The sequence below is a fragment of the Dendropsophus ebraccatus genome, chromosome 1 (genome assembly GCF_027789765.1).
Source record: "Dendropsophus ebraccatus isolate aDenEbr1 chromosome 1, aDenEbr1.pat, whole genome shotgun sequence".
Classification (NCBI taxonomy): domain Eukaryota; kingdom Metazoa; phylum Chordata; class Amphibia; order Anura; family Hylidae; genus Dendropsophus; species Dendropsophus ebraccatus.
The window spans coordinates 173,012,598-173,031,081 of NC_091454.1; the positions used below are offsets into that span (position 1 = coordinate 173,012,598).

At 37.9% G+C, this 18,484-nt stretch overlaps 1 protein-coding gene across 6 annotated transcripts in view; it reads left to right on the forward strand.

Annotated features, from left to right (window-relative positions):
* The first annotated feature begins 66 nt into the window (after positions 1–66).
* The window catches only part of NTRK3 (neurotrophic receptor tyrosine kinase 3), a 480,773-nt gene continuing 462,355 nt past the window's right edge, over positions 67–18,484 (forward strand). For 3 of the 6 annotated variants that reach the window (XM_069984884.1, XM_069984863.1, XM_069984875.1), the window contains exons 1-2: positions 67–193; positions 1,007–1,612. In XM_069984884.1, the coding sequence (XP_069840985.1) occupies positions 1,371–1,612 (242 nt within the window). In that variant the 5' untranslated portion in view covers positions 67–193; positions 1,007–1,370. Of the gene's footprint in view, positions 214–643; positions 704–1,006; positions 1,613–18,484 lie in introns of those variants that run through there. The other 3 variants (XM_069984865.1, XM_069984869.1, XM_069984879.1) reach the window with 3 other exon arrangements.

Sequence of the window (18,484 nt, forward strand, 5' to 3'; positions counted from 1 at the left end):
TCTGCCTCTCTCTCTCTCTCTCGCTCTCTCCTCATCCTGATCACACAGCTTTGATTCTCTGGCTCTCAGTAAACAGCTGAGACTCCCACCTTTTTTTTTCTCCCTTTCCTTTGGACGAGAGACAGCAGTTCGTGTTTGGAGCTACAATCTGCAGGGTCTGAGAGTGGCGTGCACCTGTACCCCCCATTAGCAGGTCCATCTTGTGTTATCATTGTGTGTATCTTTTTGTGTCTTTATATTCTTGTATGTGTGTGTGTGTGTGTCTGCTTCTAGAAAAAGAATAAGAACATTTTAGATAGCAGCATCTAAGGGAGCATTGATGAAGGGCACAGCAAATTAGGCATTGCTAGGATCTACTTATGGTGCTGTGCTTGCCAAAAATGCATCATGCATCTTAATTTGCTTCCTCTAGTTCATTGCAACATGCTGTAGGCTCTCACAGCCCCTGTTGCCTCTCCTTCCCTTTATTTTTTTTTTTCCATGATACTTGAATCATTCTGGACATTTGCTGCAGATCTGGATGTATCGGATTAATATTACTTCAGCAACATCATGTCCCATTCTCAGTTTCCACGTAGCCTCATCCGCTGTAGACACATATCCACTGTATTTTGCAGCATTTGATTCTGAAAAGCGACAAATTAGAAAATTCCAGGTCCTCTTTTCCTGTGAATCCCATCTTCATTACAGAAATGCAAGCCAGGTAATGATATTCAATGATGAAAATAGCATCCTGAACTGAACTTTTTTTGCTGTGCAGCCCTGACAGTGCTCTGCAGAATCCAGGGATGAGGCAGGGAACATCCTGAATGAATGTGTCTCTTGCGGAGAAAACTGTTTTTTTTTTTTTTTTTTTATAGGGGAGGTGTAATGTATTTGTCTCTCTTTTTTGCATACATCAGGTTACAAATGGTGCTGTTTGATCTCTGATCTTGTATGTGTATCACTCCCTTTCCCTGATTCCCTCTCCCCACACCCCACCTCCTCTCTTTCTGTTTTTTTGCAGGTGTGACAGTTTGAAATCTGCCCAGTAGGTGGGACTTGGTGACTTTAGCACCCATTTTTTCAGTCTCCCCCATCTTCTATTGCATTCCTCAGAAGTCTTGTAGATCTCCTGGAAAAAAATAAAAAAAATAAACCAACAATCTGGAATCAACAAGACAGCAGCAGCAGCATCAGGCACTATGCATCTCTGTGGGCTGAAAGCAGTGTGCGTCTAAGCCATTTCAGGATGACTTTAGCTGCAAGAGGATTTTGCATCTGATTGCTTATCAAGAGAAAAGGCTGAGATATCTCCTCATCTTGGTTTCCTTCCCCCTTTTTACCCCCCCCTCCCCCCCTTTTTTTGGGGTTGAAAACATCTGTCTGAAATGGATATGTCTCCGCGCCCTACAAAGTGCAGCTTTTGGAGGATTTTCTTACTATGGAGCATTTTGCTGGACTACATGGGTTCGATTGTGGCTTGCCCTGTTAATTGTGTGTGCAGCAAAATTGAAATTCTCTGTAACAAAGTGGACAATGGGAACATATTCCCCCTCTTGGAAATGCAGGAGGCAACTAATGCATCTGCAAGCTTAAACATCACTGACCTCTCCAAGAACATCATTTCAATGTAAGTCTTCCATTCCATCCTAAAAACTAAAATGTGCCATTTGCTCTATGATGGCATTGATTGTATTGTGTCTTGCATCCAGTACCAGTTTATGGGATTGCCTGAATAATCAATGTTATTAACTTCCATATTAATTGTTATGCTGTGATTTTGATATACTGGACACAAATAAGCCTTCACTTCCTCAAGTACAGAGATTTGCCCATTGCTTAGCTAGAATGGTCGGAATCTGGTTTTATATCACACAACCATGGGAATACTGGGCATGGTATGAACTCTGATTAGTTATGTTCCATGGGAAAACACAGATATTCTATTTTTTTCCTGCTGTATTGTAGCTCTGTGTTGGGCTGTGTCTTGATTGGCTGAGAACTATGATATATTAAGTACTATAAAGTGCTGTCTATCGGTAGCTGTAGTGGCATGTATAGTTGAAAATTAACAGCACAAAATGAGTATGCGGTAACTGGTTTACTATAAGAGGAATCAGGTTGTTATCAACTTATATTATGCATGTTGTGGAACATAAATCAACCACAAGTCCCCTAGCCAGCTTGATGTTGGGTCCCTCGAACACCATGCATTTGGATTCTCTATGATTCAGGATCATGATGGGCATAAAGTGCATCTTGAGATTTGCTTTAATTCATTTAAATATAGAGATGGACACCCAAGACAGACAGGACGTGCCTTTGCTTCAGAACCACCCTATGCACAGCTACTGATGTTTTGTCATAGCTGAGTTGGTGGCAATACACTGTTCAGCACAACCTATTTTAATGGCTTTTTTATGTATCTTGCTGGTGTTAATTGAGCAATGCAGTCCCAAACTTATATACCAATCCAAAATAATATCATTTCATATGCAGCCATAGATTCATAGTCTTCAGAGTTCCTGTTTAGTCACATTTATCCAGATGCTAATAATGGGGAAAAAATGATTGGCAGATTGATAATGATGCAGATAGTTCTCGCCTTTGTTCCCGTCTATACTGTTGCATATGGTATAGGGGCAAAGCATTAACTCGTGATGCTGTTAGGGGGCTGTATCTACACTAAAGAGTTACCTGCTTCTATGTTTAACCCATTGTATGTTATATCCATAAAGATAGATCTTCTGTTCAAAAGAAAAAAAAAATCGAGCTCTAGAGTTTGTCTTCGAAATGATGCGGTAATAATTTAATGCGTAATGGCGGCAAACTTCTTTTGGAAGGGAATGTTCTATCTGTCAACTAGTGCTGGTGTTACATAGTGCATGGAAATGCAGGAACAGTTGATGTTTTGGAGAAGAATTATTAGGGCATTTTTCACCCAATGACAGCGGCACACTAGAAAATGTTTCCATGTTCCAACTCCCATTTCCCGACCCCTGGTTGCTAGACAATTCTTGCATTAAAGCCCTTTCTGGTTGGAGGAAGGTTTGCTGAATGTCTTGTCGTCAGGATTTCTTTTTTTTTTTTTCTTCACACCATGCATTTGTGAAAGAGCCATGGAGATTGGCTTCCCCACCCTCTCATTTAAAACACAGCACAGTGTTTAAATATTCAGCTCAGCAACTAGATCACACACCACAGATAATCCTTAGGAAGTGACGGTGTCATGGAAGTGTGTGGACATAGCATGGGAAAAAATAAACCTGAAATAAAGCAGTATTTATGTCCGCCTTGACTCATCCTGGCACTATAGTATATCGCCCCTGGTTGTTCTTTGTGCTATCCAAGTTCATTTGTCAGCTGTTGCTTCATCTGGCTCCAAATTCTAATATACTGCATTTTAAGCCTTTATTTCTCTTTGAGTATTGCAGGTTCTTTGACTGTGTGCTAGCAAATGGTTGCACGCCTCTCTACTCTGGGTCTATAAATTTTCCATTCCTTATGAACATCACATTTAGGTCCATTTGGGCTCTGCAAGACTATTTGTTTCATTTGGCATTGGAGATATTGTGAACAAGATTGCAGAACGAGAGGTGGGAAACATGGGATAGATGACATGGAGCCAGGAATACTGTGCCTGTTTCAATGAATTCAGGAACGAGATTTCAAATAAACTTAGAATTTTAGGCAGACTGTGGTTTTGTCTATAAAAACACAATTAGCGGAGATGTAAAAACAACCATAAAATGCTACAGTCATTTGTTTCCCTTGGTGGTAAATGTATATGTGTTGGAACATGTAGTTGGTGGATCCTAGCATAACCAGGTGATACTCACTAACAACATGAGTGATAATAACTTGGCTGGCCAGATCCCAACAAGTAAGGAACACAAGCGCTATGTTGATGCTTCGGTCAATGGAAATTGCCACTTACTTAGTTTTGCCCTTACCAAGTGGTGTTTCGTTACCAATATAATCTCAATAATGATGGTGGTTAACGATATAATCTCAATAATGATGGTGGTGGTTGATGATGATGGGAGTGATGATCATAACATTATTTTAGTTTCATGTTTTGTACATTGGATGAAGGGCCTCATCAATTATTGTACTTTCTAGTACTCTTAAGGACTACTCAAAGGTGAATATACAGTACAGGACTTTTATATACTTGGAACCTATAGAGTTGTCAAATAAATGGTTTTGTACAATTACATTAACAAAGTTGTATCATAGAACTCGCGAACAATTTACAATTTTCCTATCATACAGTGTGATAGTTATTGGTTTGGGCTGTCCCCACCCTGCAGCAGATTATGACTCCGCCCATGTGATGAACCATTTTTTTATCTCCTAAGAGGTAAATATTTTATTAGTATAGGGCGTTGTCTCTTTATGCCATTGTTCTCTTCCCAACTTTTGCTTTCCATGCGACAAAATGGCAAAAAGTATATTCAATGCATACTTTGCATACTTTTTCTCTCATTTCTAGGTCTATATCCAATGATTGGAAAATACAGTACTGTGTCATTGGGGTCTATGAAACTTTGCACTCTACAAGGAAACAATTTTTTACTATTTTTCAAACTATTTTTAGTACCTGTCATATTTTTCTACCATACAAGGAATTTTTGATTATTGGGGAATTTTCTTCACAAGGTTGAAAGATTGAAAACTTCTGTTAATATGGCAAAGTAAGGTGTTTTTCCTGTTGGCAAAGCCTATGGCGTATGCAATAACAAGCCTTCGAGGTGTCAGTCCTTAGATAAATTAGTGATTCCGAAACATTGGCTGTAAAGGTCTACAGCAAGATTTGAAATCCATCAAGTATAAGATCTTTCAAACAATTTTGAGTTGCATTTCAAGCCAAAGAGGAAAACGTGATTGGTCTAGTTATACGTATACAGGTGCCACAAAGCTGGTATGACTATTGGAAGGTTCGGTAGGTTTGGGTAAAATAAGCTTTCATTCCATTAAACAAGGAACACTGCTAATGTTAATGTGCTCTTGAAAACCACTTTAGGATCTTGTGGTTACTCTAAAGCCCAATGTGAATCATGTTCTAGGGTAACTTGCCAATGAGCTAATAGTTTTTGGTTCAATGGCAGAACTGAAATGTTGAAAATTAAAAATCCAATCACGAATGGCATTCCTAGATGGAAAGAACAACACATGATTGAATGGGAGGATTTATTATTGGCTTCTATCCAATCTTTGGCCAGGAAGACCTTGCTGAATTCAGTCTAAACTGTGCGTTGTAGCTGTTTGAATTTAATACAATGATCACTTGTTTTATGCAGAAGGTGGTACTGCTGTAAATTAGGAGTACTCTCATGAATGCTGATTCTATCCTCAAGAGAAGTAGTGGGCTTCATCACTGAACATGGATAGAAAGGGCAATGGAGAAAGGGAGACTGATGACAGCTAAGCAGTAATCCAATACCTTTCACCAGTGTAATTTCTAGCAAATAATTACTCCCTTAACGGTGATTGTATGAAGAAATTGCAAGAACATTCCATTTTTTTCCTGTGAACCATATATATAATATTCATGCGGGTCCTTGCTTTACCAGTGGGATATGACAAGTAATATCTGTTTAATAACATATGGCATGATGACGTGTAACTACAGGACTTATTTGTGTTCCCAACCCCCATCTCTCAGTTACACTAAATATGCCTTCCCTTATTTCATATTGGACATCAAAATGTTACATTGGAATGTTGTGCAATATTTAAAAAAAAAACAAAAAAACATTGTAACCTCTGCTTACCCCACATATTCCTATATTAGATATCCTTCAATGACCTAAGCAAGAGCCTGCTTACCTGCACATGATACCTGTTGGCTTAACCAGTGTATTGATAGGCCATATGTGTGATAGAGGCAGGAGGCAATAGTAGCCCCTGCATCAATGATGTCCATCATAGTAGTGCATTTACAGTAGCTAGGCCCAGAGGTTGAGAGGGTCCACTGAAGTGCAAGAGAACTGTACTTTTTTTTTTTTTTTTTTTTTTTTGTAGGAAATAAGAAGTTAGTGGCTATCTAACGCTACTATATGGACTATTTTTCTATGGACCCCTTTACATTCCTGTTATGCCCTTTATGTCCATAGTCTCAAACAGACTGAAGTTCTATCTGGTCGGATGAAATATGGCAGCCAATGTATCTGAAATACTTAGCATGGTTCATTCTGCCCCATCAGCAGGACACGGACACCAAACTCCAACAGGTACATAGTCCGATCCTAAAGCGAGCAGTGTACAGTTCTAAATTTCATAGACTGCAATATAATACACTTACAATACAGTCTATGGCACCTTTGGCAGTTCCTTACACCTGTGCACCTGACAGAATTTAAAGAAGGAATCCTGCAAGTGAATGAAATGGAAGGTGCTGTTTATGGACCTCAACCTTTCTGCAATGGTATTTTCATTGCTTCGCTCTATCATAGAAGTACAACAATGTGCCTGATTCATCACTTGTTTGATGTCACTAGAGCCTGACAGTCTTCATCAACTAAAAAGGGATTTGATAGGCTTCTGTCAGTGTCCATCATTTATTAGGCAAAGTAATGTAGCATGCTGCAGTGTTTTGTCTGGTATTTCTCGCAATCTACGATGGACACTCCTGATGGAACTTGTTACTCAATTGTGAGCAGGGTATGAGCTTTTTTTAAATTTCAGCCCGATGGCTAGGCTGAAACATGGCAGAACCAGCATCATCCGAAATCCTAAGATGTAAAAAATCATCTGCTCATGAAGTGTTTATAAATTCAATTTTACAAAGTCCTCAGTTAATTAGTGTTTTAGTCTCTGGTTCATTGTTTCCTGCACAAATGCGAGGAGAATAACAACAGATCCATTTTACTGGATGTGTGAAGTCAGAGCTTTTCATTTCAGACGGGCAAACCTAGGCCAGGGCCACAGTCATTATGTAGGCTGAACATAATGAACATGCAAAACAGTCATGTAGAAGGTATACATTGAAAATGGGAAACAGATTGAGCTATAAGGAAGTATTAGCTAAGGATGTTTGGTACATACAAGTGCATGCATAGTACATGTTGTGCACATACAAGCTGTTATATTGAAAAATGCTGATGCTTGTATAACGTTCACTTAACGATAAAAGATTATTGCGAATGGTAGATTTGATACTGATACTGTGGATTTTTGAGTTGTTCAGTAACATGGATAAAATATAATTTTATAGAGTGTGATATATTTATTTATTGTTGATAATGTTCCACTACGATATTCTACATTTCATACACTAGATAAACTCCATATACAGGTAGATGATGTCCTTGGACACATGAATATTAAAGGGGTGTCCACATCTCCTAAAGATGACTTCCTTGCCCCATCCAGCCTTTTTTGTGGCTGCCAGAGGTGGTCGGGAAACCAAAAACAGTTGAAGCACAGAAGTTTAGGCAATTTTCGTAACTCTCATTGACTCCTTGAGCTACACAGTTTACATAACTCCCAAAGTTACATTGCTTGTAGTGATAGATAAGCACACTACTCACATTTAAAGAGTCACTGTCGTATTTTTTTTTTTTGCAGAAATCAATAGTCCAGGCGATTATAAGAAACTTTGTAATTGGGTTTATTAGCCAAATCTGCCATTATCTGCATGTAAAAAGCCTTTTCCCAGGTCCCCCCCCCCCCTCCTTCCTCTTTTTCATCCACTCCAAAAAATCTGAAAATTGTGACTTGTTGCAGGAGTCGTACCCTGTCTGCTCTAGGGAGAGGGAAGGGGGGAGGAGGAAGGAGGGAGTTAGCCGGCAGCAGAAAGCAGATAACAGAGGATTACAGGCACGGAGCTGGGTGACAGCTGTAATCTGAGCTCAGACAGGTCACTGGTGATGGTCAGAAGAGATAATGGGTGAGGGATTTGTAGATTAACTCTTTGTTGTCCTGTTTTGGTCTTTTCTTTAGCTCTCTCCATAGGAGAACAATGAAGACATGGGGGAGAGCTTCAAACTGCTTTTTCATGATAAAAATGCATTTTTCGGATAATAAACCCAATTACAAAGTTTCTTAAAATCACCTGGACTATTGATTTCTGCAAAAACAATTTCACGACAGTGACACTTTAACTATACGGTTCATGTGCATTCATGGCATGTTTGGCTGTAGATGTACAGTATACAGTAATTTACTACTACATAGAAAAAAGTCAGCAATTAAAGCATTTGCTCAAGGACTGAATACTACTATTATGACATTGAATATTATTATCCAGTAAGAAGAGGCACAAGTAAAAATTTTAGGCTCTCCAGGCCTGATGGAAATTGTAGCTTTTCAACAGCTGGAGGGCTACAGATTGGACACGACTGTGCTACACAATTGTAGGTAGAGATTTGGTAAAAAAAAAAAATATTGGTATAAACACCAATATGTTGTGCTCTTGTAATTTAAATATGTGGACTATGGATATAATAACATTGTTTTTTTATTGTTTGTTTGCTTTCTAAATGCAAGATTGAGTTACTATCTTAGTCTTTATAAAAAAAAATCCTAGAATTTTGTTGTTGTAGAGTCTGTGTAACTCCTTTACATAACTAGTTATCATGCTGCTTCTGACACAATTTGAGCAGCTCCTGGCTGTGTGGTCTATGCTGTCAGTGTTAGAGATTCATTTTTAATGGCGCAAGGGTAATGAGATCCTTTATGCTCTGTAGAAGGGCAAATTAAAGCAGGGATGAGGCTTAGCTGTTGCATGGGAACTAGTGAAGACAATTTCAATGAAAAGAGAAAGTTGGGGGTGTGAAAATAAAAGAAAGAATAAAGATTGAACCTCAAACATAGTGCAACTCTTTTGTTAACACAAGACAATCAGTAACATAAGTCATTTTCTTATTGTTTCATGAAAAAGGTATTCACATAGCTGGGAGAATCCATTTTGCCAGCTGAACATAAACTTTAACACAGTGTGCTACTTGTTTTGTTTCTTTTTTTTTACCTGTTTTAGTATCATTTATAAATATCCATAAAACTTTTAAATATTTGTTATATAGTCATTGGTTCCACAGTACAGAAACATAATGTATGTATGTAAATATCTGGGAGAAGCCAAGTGACCGGTATTGATAAAACCAGAGATGAAGCGGTAGAAAAGTTTGATAAATAGATCCCTAAATCTCAAACTGTAGGAGTGGTTGGTCTAGATTAAAGTATTGAGTGTTTTGTAATTAGTATTGATAGACTGTAATTTACTTTTAACACTGTGCCGATAGCATATTGCAGAGGTTATTAGAATGTATTTACGGTAAAGGAATACTTGTATGCTGGGAAAACCCTTATGTAGAATCATTTTATTGCAGCTCAACGCTCTAAAGGTCAAGTCGCCTTTCATTCAAACAGTTAATTTTGTGTAGGGTTTTAAACAGTTCCTTAGATCTCATTATCTAAGGGTTAGCACGGCCTGTTGATCTGTATAATGAAACACAGCTTATCTAAGTCCTATCACTTAATTTATGTGTTCAGGAGTCTATAATGTGTCACTGTATTGACGTTACCAATCCGTGGCACCCACTCTTTTCTATTGGTTAAAGGCCAGAATCTTATTGACAATGAGCACCAACTTGGCCCATGTTACAACTACAATCCTAGTACAAATCCGTTAGTTATTATTCCATGTAACTAAACCCAGTTCCCTTCAAGTTCCTGCCAAAAGCTGAATTGCAATGCCAGTGGACAACCTCCAAGTGTCACATTTCACTTGCCAATACCTTTGCCATCACCAGTGGGTCAGCTCTCAACAGTACATGAACATTTTTTTACCCTCTGTTGCTATGATGTCTGGGAAGTACTACAGGAAAATAGTTTCTTGTCTCCAATACATCCAATTGCCATCTTATCACTTTATTAGTCTTCTTTATGGGTCATGATTTCCAAGATTATCGTTAATCTTCAAGACAGCTCTCATGATCGCTTTCATTCACGTCTCACTTTCTGAGTATTGAGCTTGGCTCTATTTGCAGCAAGCGATTCTGAAACATGACTTATTAAATGACAGCTTTAGCATAGCGGATTGAAACATGCTACATTTCTTTAGAGCTTCTAACCACTGATATAGTTGAACTAGTGGAGACGTACAATTAAAGGGCTATCCATACAATCTCAAAATTGTACTTGTCCCCATTGGCTTTCAAGCCAATAGACTTTGAACTGGTTAATGGTTTATATAGTTTTCAAAACTAACCATAAAGGTCTGCATCTATTCCATTTCTTATATATTTATATTATATTACATTTTAATACATATGTTTATAGTGCTTCAAAAATAATTTCCATAAATAAAATTTAAAAAATCCATAGCTTTTGCTTGTTTGTTTTTTCTCCTTTTTTTCTTTTGCTTTCCATACAAAAAGCTTATGAATGTTTCCTGCTACTATGAATGAGGTCAGTGAGTGCATTAACAAGATAGAAATCATTTACCGTTGATTGATCCTTGTCTAGTAATTAACCCAATGAAAAGCATATGTGTTCATCGGAGCGTAAGGCACATACTGTAAAATAAAAGGATGGACATAACACAGGTTATACTGAATATTGTATGGTACAACATTTTTCTATTTATTCATTGTTATGACCAATGAGAGCATTACACTGCATTCGTCTAACAAGAACTAAATGATTCCATGAAGACGGTAAATCATTAGTCTGTTAGGCTAGGTTCACTCAACATCTTTTTTTTTTTTTGGCCATTTGACGGCCATCTTTGTGGACATGAGTCATTTTGAGGTCAAATAACATCCGTCATTTTAAAATAATTTGACTTCAAAATGACGAACGTCCACAAAGGCAAAGATAAGACATTGTGTGAACCTAGCCTTACAGTTAAAGGGCTATTCTAGAGGGGGAAAAAACTTTCAACTGGTATGTAGAGTTTAACAGATTTGTAAATTAAGACATCCAACTTATCAACTGCTGTATGTCCATGTAGTTCTTTCCAATCTGACAAAGTGCTCTCTGTTGCAACCTCTGTGTCAGGAACTGCCTTAAAGAGGACCTGTCAACCCCCGTACTGGGGTGACAGGCTCCCGACCCCCAGTTAGATCCCCTTATACGCACCTCATCCCGCCGAGTCCCACTGCCGGAGCCGGTCTCGGGACGGAGATATCCCGGTCAGAAGCCAGCGAGCGCGCTCTGGAGAGAGGTCCGGCGTCCATAGAGAATGAATAGAGCCGGACTCATCTCTGCAGCGCACACACGGCTCCATTCATTCTCTATGGAAGCTGGACCTCTCTCCAGAGCGCGTGCACCTGCTTCTAACCGGGATATCTCTGTCCCAGGACCAGCTCCGGCAGCAGGACTCGGCAACATGAGGTACGTATAAGGGGATCTAACTGAGGGTTGGGAGCCTGTCACCCCGGCACAGGGGGTGACAGGTCTCCTTTAAGCAGGAGAACAAAGAGGTTTGCTCTGAGGGTTTCTCCTGCACTGGACAATTCCTGGAACAGACAGAGATGGCAGCAGAGCGCACTGTTTAAAATTAGAAAGAACTACATGGTTTCCTTTGGGATATAAAGCAGCTGATAAGTACCAAAATATGTTATTATTATTTTATTTTTATAGAAGTAATTTGCCAATCTGTGCAACTTTTGATTTGACAGTTTTATTTTTTAGGAATACCCCTTTAACATTAGCAGCCTTTATGATATTCAGTCATTTACAGCTATAACGGACAATAAGAATACTTAAGCTCTGCTGGTACATACACACACGGTTCGGGATAGTGATCATGTGGTTACCAGAGTTAATTTCTTGTTTGTATGGGTAACCACAATACTAATGTTACTTTTGCCAGCAGCCATGCTATTATAACCCGCAAGCTATAAGCTCCAATCATAACTGAATCCAAAGCTGTAAGCCAGGTGCTAGTGTGAAGAACCTGCTTTTAGATTGGAAGAAATGGATGATTATACGTAATGTTTGGTTTTTGAAGTCTTTTGGGCACTAATTCCACATCACAAAATTACATAGTGTTTTTTCCTTTTTCTTATTGTGATGATTTGTCAGCAATGCCTTTATCTGTGATTGAGAACTAGGAGTAGAACGGAAGGCTAGTATTTCACAAATGCAAATGTAATTAGAATTTTTTGTCATAACCTTGCAAACGAGAATGTACAAATTGCATTCATTCATTTCTTGTCAAGACTGGTGGAGGAAGCCATTTTGTCAATGTGATAAGGCTAACTAATGTCTTGAATAGGAAATCAATTGTGTCCAGATGGTAGTCTGCTGGAGTCTAAAGAGAACGCCTGCAACACCCATTACTGTAGGTTAAATTAACTTGTTTAATGCTTCTAGTTTCCATTCATTCTGCGCTCCTTTAGCTGGAGCTGATTAACCTTAGAGAGAAGAAAACACCTTACAACTAGCCAGAGTGCTTTCATAATTATCCATATTACCATTTTATACAGCTACGTACATGACAGCCGAAAAAACATTGTTCTGTCAATAAACCGTGACGTACTGTATGATTGTTGGGTTTAGACTCTTGGGTGATTCTTAAAGGGCTTGTCTAATTTAAACATTCATTTAAAATGTCTTTTCGGCTATTTTAAAGAAATTGATCAGGGAGAAGGGGGGCTCTTTCTTTGGAGTCCTATCTATTAGCCAGAGCACAAACCTAACATTGGCATCAATCTAAAGCAATAGACAATCTAAGACACCCATTCAATGTTTCTGAAAGGCAAGGAACAGTGGTATCACAGTGAAAATGTATTATCCTGTATTAAGTACACTACTCGGAGACTATACCACCAGGTCTCATTAAAGTCTGTCTTGTGAAGCACATCATGCCATGCACGGCTTATAAGATCATTAGCTAGTGACACTGCTGTCACTCGCTAATTGTAAATGGGGGCCACATTTGTGCAGCACAATCCCTTTGACTAGAAGGTGCTGACTGTGTGGATTTTCTGGAAACATGATCGTCAACCTATATAGCTTTCTATGAGTTAAAGGTTGATCAATAAATTAATACTTGAGTTCTTTTCTTTGGAAATGATCCTTTTGTCAGTGATGATATGTTTTAAAAAAATGACTCTTCTTCTTTATTGCACCTGTCTTATAACTACTGTACATCTATGTCTTGATTTTCCTTAAAAAAAATTTTTTACGGCATCTCATTAACCTCCAATGCCATTTTTGACATTCATATGGCATAAATTAGATCTTGCATATACATGTAGACAATGAGAGCCTGAAGCTATGTAAATTAGAATAGATGCAATTAATAGTATATTTTGTTGCTTTATTATTACCAAAGTTAGACATCCTATATGTATATACCCCATAAGGCTGAGTTCACACCTACTGGAATATATTTGCTAGTAAAAAAAAAAAAAAATGGTCCAAAACACCAAAAAAAATTAGTATTTTTTTCCATTACAGTTCTAGATGACCCAGTATTTTATTGCATCACAAGAACATCCTAGTTTTTCTTGTGCAGTTCTCCAATTATTTTGTGGTGGGGATCAGCTGCTGCTGGGTCATCCAAAGAATTACAGCTGATCATTTTGTAAAACCACAGAAATAGATTATTCCCCCCTTACTATATTACTATTGACCTATTGTTCTCTGCCTGCATACTGTAAATCAGGAAGAGAAAATAAGTAGACAAAGAAGACTTATAGGTGGATCCTAGCAGACATAATATAGTATATCAGTGGTTACCTATGTCGCTTCTTCTCATTGGCCAGTGTTAAATATCAATGCGAAGGCTTCAATATTAATTGTAGATCCACAATCCAGAGTGCAGCATATGTTTTTAGTTTTAACACTGAACACTTTTTTTTTTCCAATCTGTTTTACTCTTTTATGGTGCGTTCACACCTACAGGATCTGCAGCAGATTTTCTGCAGCAGATTTCATTTAAATAACTGAACACAGCATCAAATCTGCTGCAGATCTGCTGCAGATCCTGTAGGTGTGAACGCACCCTTAGGGTATAAACCCACACACCGTGTACGCAGCAAAAACGCTGCAAAAACGCAGCAAATACGCAGCAAATACACAGCAGATGTGATGGTGAAGATTTGATGCTGTGTTCAGTTATTTAGATCTAATCTGCTGCGTATTTGCTGCATATTTGCTGCGTATCGCAGTAGTAAATACGCTGCATATACGGTGTGTGGGTTTGTACCCTTACATGTAGGTTAACATATGTCTTATGTGTGATGCAGAACTGTACAAATCAGCAGGTTACATATTTGCCCTGCAACACTACATGTCAGGGAAGATTAGCACTCCTTTCTCAAACCAGAAGATACTTAATTGCTATGGAGAGAAAAAACATCAAGCCAGATAACTGCTATGTTCTCATCTTAAAGGACAACTCCGGTGAAAAGCTTTTTCCCAGTAATTGAAACACTTTACAGAGTTATATAACTTTGTAATATGCTTCAATCACCTATCTGCCCCCCTTCCCTATCTCCTCCCCCCTCAACCCCCCACCAGGAAGTGAAGTTAACTCATTCTTTTCTTACCTAATGACTGTTGACCCCAGACTTTTCTGTAGAAGCCATTTTGTGACAATGACATCTTCAAGAGGGAGGCGGGTCTAAACCCAGTTAAGTCAGCCTCCCTTTGTCAGATGACTCAGGTTGCTCAGCTCTGATTGGCTGAGCAAGCTGTAAGCCATCTTACAGTTCTACAGAGTCAATTAGACATCACAGGAGACAGAGTGCATCATGGGAAAGCCCAAACAAGGAAGTGAAGAAAAAATGAAGACACCAACTGGGCCTTAATTTTTTATTTTTTTTTATCAGCCCCAAAGTTGTCCTTTAAAATGTCTTTTTTCTGCCTTAAAAAACAAACAAAAAAATCTGTTATCAATTCACAAGGCATATTTATTAAACATGCGTCAGTGGAAACTGCATGGAAAAGGTGCAGACTTTGGCCTATTTGATGTCGTACGCCAGGGGTAAGCCCAAATTATCATGGTTTAGGCCTGGAAACAGGAGTAAACCATGCCGAAATATACACCTTCTCCAGAGTTCTAGCAAGTCCTGTGACAGGTGCAGGTCCTGATGGCTTGACCGTGCCTCTAATTTTACATGCTTTACATTAGTATTTTGGCCGAGTAAATGGGAAGGGGCTTTATTTAAGACTGCCGTACAAGTACGTCTGTCTTGATAATTGTCCCCCATAGAGTTTAATTTACTGTACCTGAATATAATAGTTGTAAATCCAGTGCAATAAGCTTTTTATAACCATTAGTGTTCCAATAAATTGCCATTTTTTGGTCAGTTTTCTGGTCCATTTTTTGTTTCTGGAATTTTTGTGGTTTCCATTTATGGCTAAAAAATGGCTATTTTTGCTATGGCTATTCCATGATGGTTGTTAAACTGGGCAACTTGTTAGCAAAAATTGACAAAAATGGATGAAAAATGGGCAAATATAGTCAAAATACAAAACACCTGAAAAGACTTTCAATACTCTTCTTGTAAAATGAGGCATTTTATGAACCTTAAAAAAAATAGCTTCAAAATTTACTGGCAGATGAATTTTCCTTCCAAGTGACTGATTGACACTTGTTGAGTTTATGGATTTATTTTTAGGTTTTATTTATTATAATTCTAGTCAGTTATTGTTTGGGGTTATTTATTCAAACTCCTCATCTTATTATCATGCATTGATTGTCTTTAGAAACACATTTGAAGGGATATTTTTAAAAAAGTTTGATACCCCCATCGTCTGCTCATGTGAAAGGGCCTCTATTGACTGAAACAGGATGTTAATATTGTGTAGAGATGTACAGAGGATGCTATTGGCACTGAGTATGAATGTGATTGTATGAAGGGATGTATTAGAAATGAAGCATGTGTACAATTCAACTTATATAACAAATTATAGTAGAGGGTGTCCTATTTTACTCCCTCAGGTTAAAGCTTATGTGCTGTGCATAGTCATCAGTGCTAGCTACCTGGTACTTTTTGTTTCTATATAAGCATACTTATGTGCTTATATACTCAGTGGCAACTTAAGGCTATGTTCTCACTATCAGAATGTACCGTCATTTAGCGAGGAAAGGTGGATGTCTATTGATTATGATGGTCGCAAATATGGATCATTATTATTATTTGCAGCCATCATTATCAATAGATGGCCACCTTTCCCCTCTCAATGACTGCACTTTCCCATAGTAGGAACATAGCCTGACTGTCAGAAATCTTAACGCTGTATCATGACTTGCTAAGGGCTCAAACACGTCACATTTGTACCCTTCATTGCATGGATACCTTGAAAGAATGTATGAATGCTGGCAAGAGTGTATATGAGTTATATCTCAGACATAAATCAGACTATGGCCCAAACATAGTCTGATTTAACATTAGCTGACTACCTTCAATCCATTGATAGTAATAGGGCCATACCTGTCTGTGCACAGATATGTCAGCACCCTATTTTTCTTTTTTGCCTGTGTTCCCAGGTCATGTAGGGCACAAACATGACGTGAACCTTCTCTTTTGTTTTTGCATGTTGTGCAGTAGCTCTATCTATTCAGATTGGCCTCTAAGTACAAGCAGAAGCCCTTAACAAGCTCCCCAGATTGTCAGTCTAGGAAGCTATGAGATGAGAGATCATTTATGTTACAGCCAAGTAGAATGACAACTAAACAGACAGTGAGAAAAAGGGATTATCTGGTCGCGTCTATGCCCACACTAAGATATAGGAGCTTTGATTCGGCTCTTTAAACAAAAGTCAGGATCTAAAAAATGTCTAGAAATCCAATATTTCAGGAAACTAATTTGATTTATTCCACAGGAAAAACTAGGAAAAACCAAATTGATACTATGTGGCCATACAGAGCAGATTATGGGGAAAAAAAAGAAACAAAAACTTGAATGGATGACAAAGGGCACAGCAAGAATTTAATCTTGGCAGTGTTAATGGTACAAATGCTTGCCATCTACGTCAGAAGTTCTCGCTCGACACTTTTGTGGAGTGGTAAGAGAAAATGCATAGTTAACACAGAAATCAATGACATATACATTTCTTGTATAATAAAGACACTGTAAATAATAAATATAGAACAACTGAATAATTTATGACCATAGCTCATAGATAATGGGTTTGATGAAGATGCCTTTCATTGCAGATATACATCTTACATACTGGTAAATAATATTGCTGGTGGCATTGTGTATAGCAATCCTATAATGCTTAGCTGGTGCTAGACTTTGTAAAACACATCGACATGGCAGCATGTCCTGTCACTACTGCGGAGATTAATGGTAAATATATACCAACTTGATGGGTTTGCTCTTTTAGACAAAATTTGGATTTTTTTTTGCTTGTCGAAGTAGTTATTATACATAGGATTATGTTCCCGTACTGGAAGTTATAAGCATATTAGAAATCACCAAGGAGATCTGTGATTATATTAAAGCATCATCTAGGTCAAGTGCTTTTATGCATATTGTGAAACTCCAAGATAATGTGTCAATGCTTAAAAACACAAGGAGCCGTGAACTGGAATTAGCCAATCTACAATCTCCTACAAAAAAAAAAGAAGAGAACCTATCTATAGCCAGCTGTGTTGGGGATCTTGTTCCCTCATCAGCTTTTAATGTGGGTCTGAGGGGGGGGGGTGTAATCTCTCTCTTTGGGGAGAGAGCCAAACTTGTATAGGGGGTCTTATAGGCCAGGCAATGCTACCTGGGAAAAAATATGCAAATTAGCTCTCCTCCAGAAGGAAGAAACCTGGATCTGGGCGGCCAGTGAGGCACATAACTCTATAATACACATAGCAATGGCTTCTTTAAAATAAGCAGGGGATACTACATGTCAGTAAGTGGCTATGTTCACACAACGTTTTTTTCAGCTCTGTTTAAATTGACAACCGTCATTTTGAGTCTAAAATAACAGACGTCATTTAGCAGCCTGGCCTCCCCTTAGTGCAATGACTGGTGTTTGCACATTATTTTAGTTTGCGACTACTAATTGCCCTTGGGGTGCGGCTTAATTGAAAAGTCCATTGAATTTAATTGTAAAAACGGAGAAAGAACAGTGACAAAAGAAATACTCTGTGTGAACAATTAATTAAAAACGTCCGCAAAAGACGTCCGAAAATAATTATCATATTCATTATTTTGACGTCCACGGTAAAAGCGTCCATTACTCAATACATTGTGTGCATTGGACATCCAACTTCAATACATTGCCATTGCAGTCAGTTAAATTGTGGCTATATATATATATATATATATATATATATATATTTATATATATATATATATATATATATATATTTATATATATATATATATATTATATATATATATATATATATATATATATATATATATATATATATATATTTTTTTTTTTTTTTTTTTTTTAAAGAGAAACCGGCCTCCTTTTCTCTATTTTTGACATTGTGTGAACATAGCCAATCAGTGGATGGCAAAATATTATTAACTTTTTTGAAAAAGAATCATAATGTGAAATACAATGATAGAACAAATACTAAGGT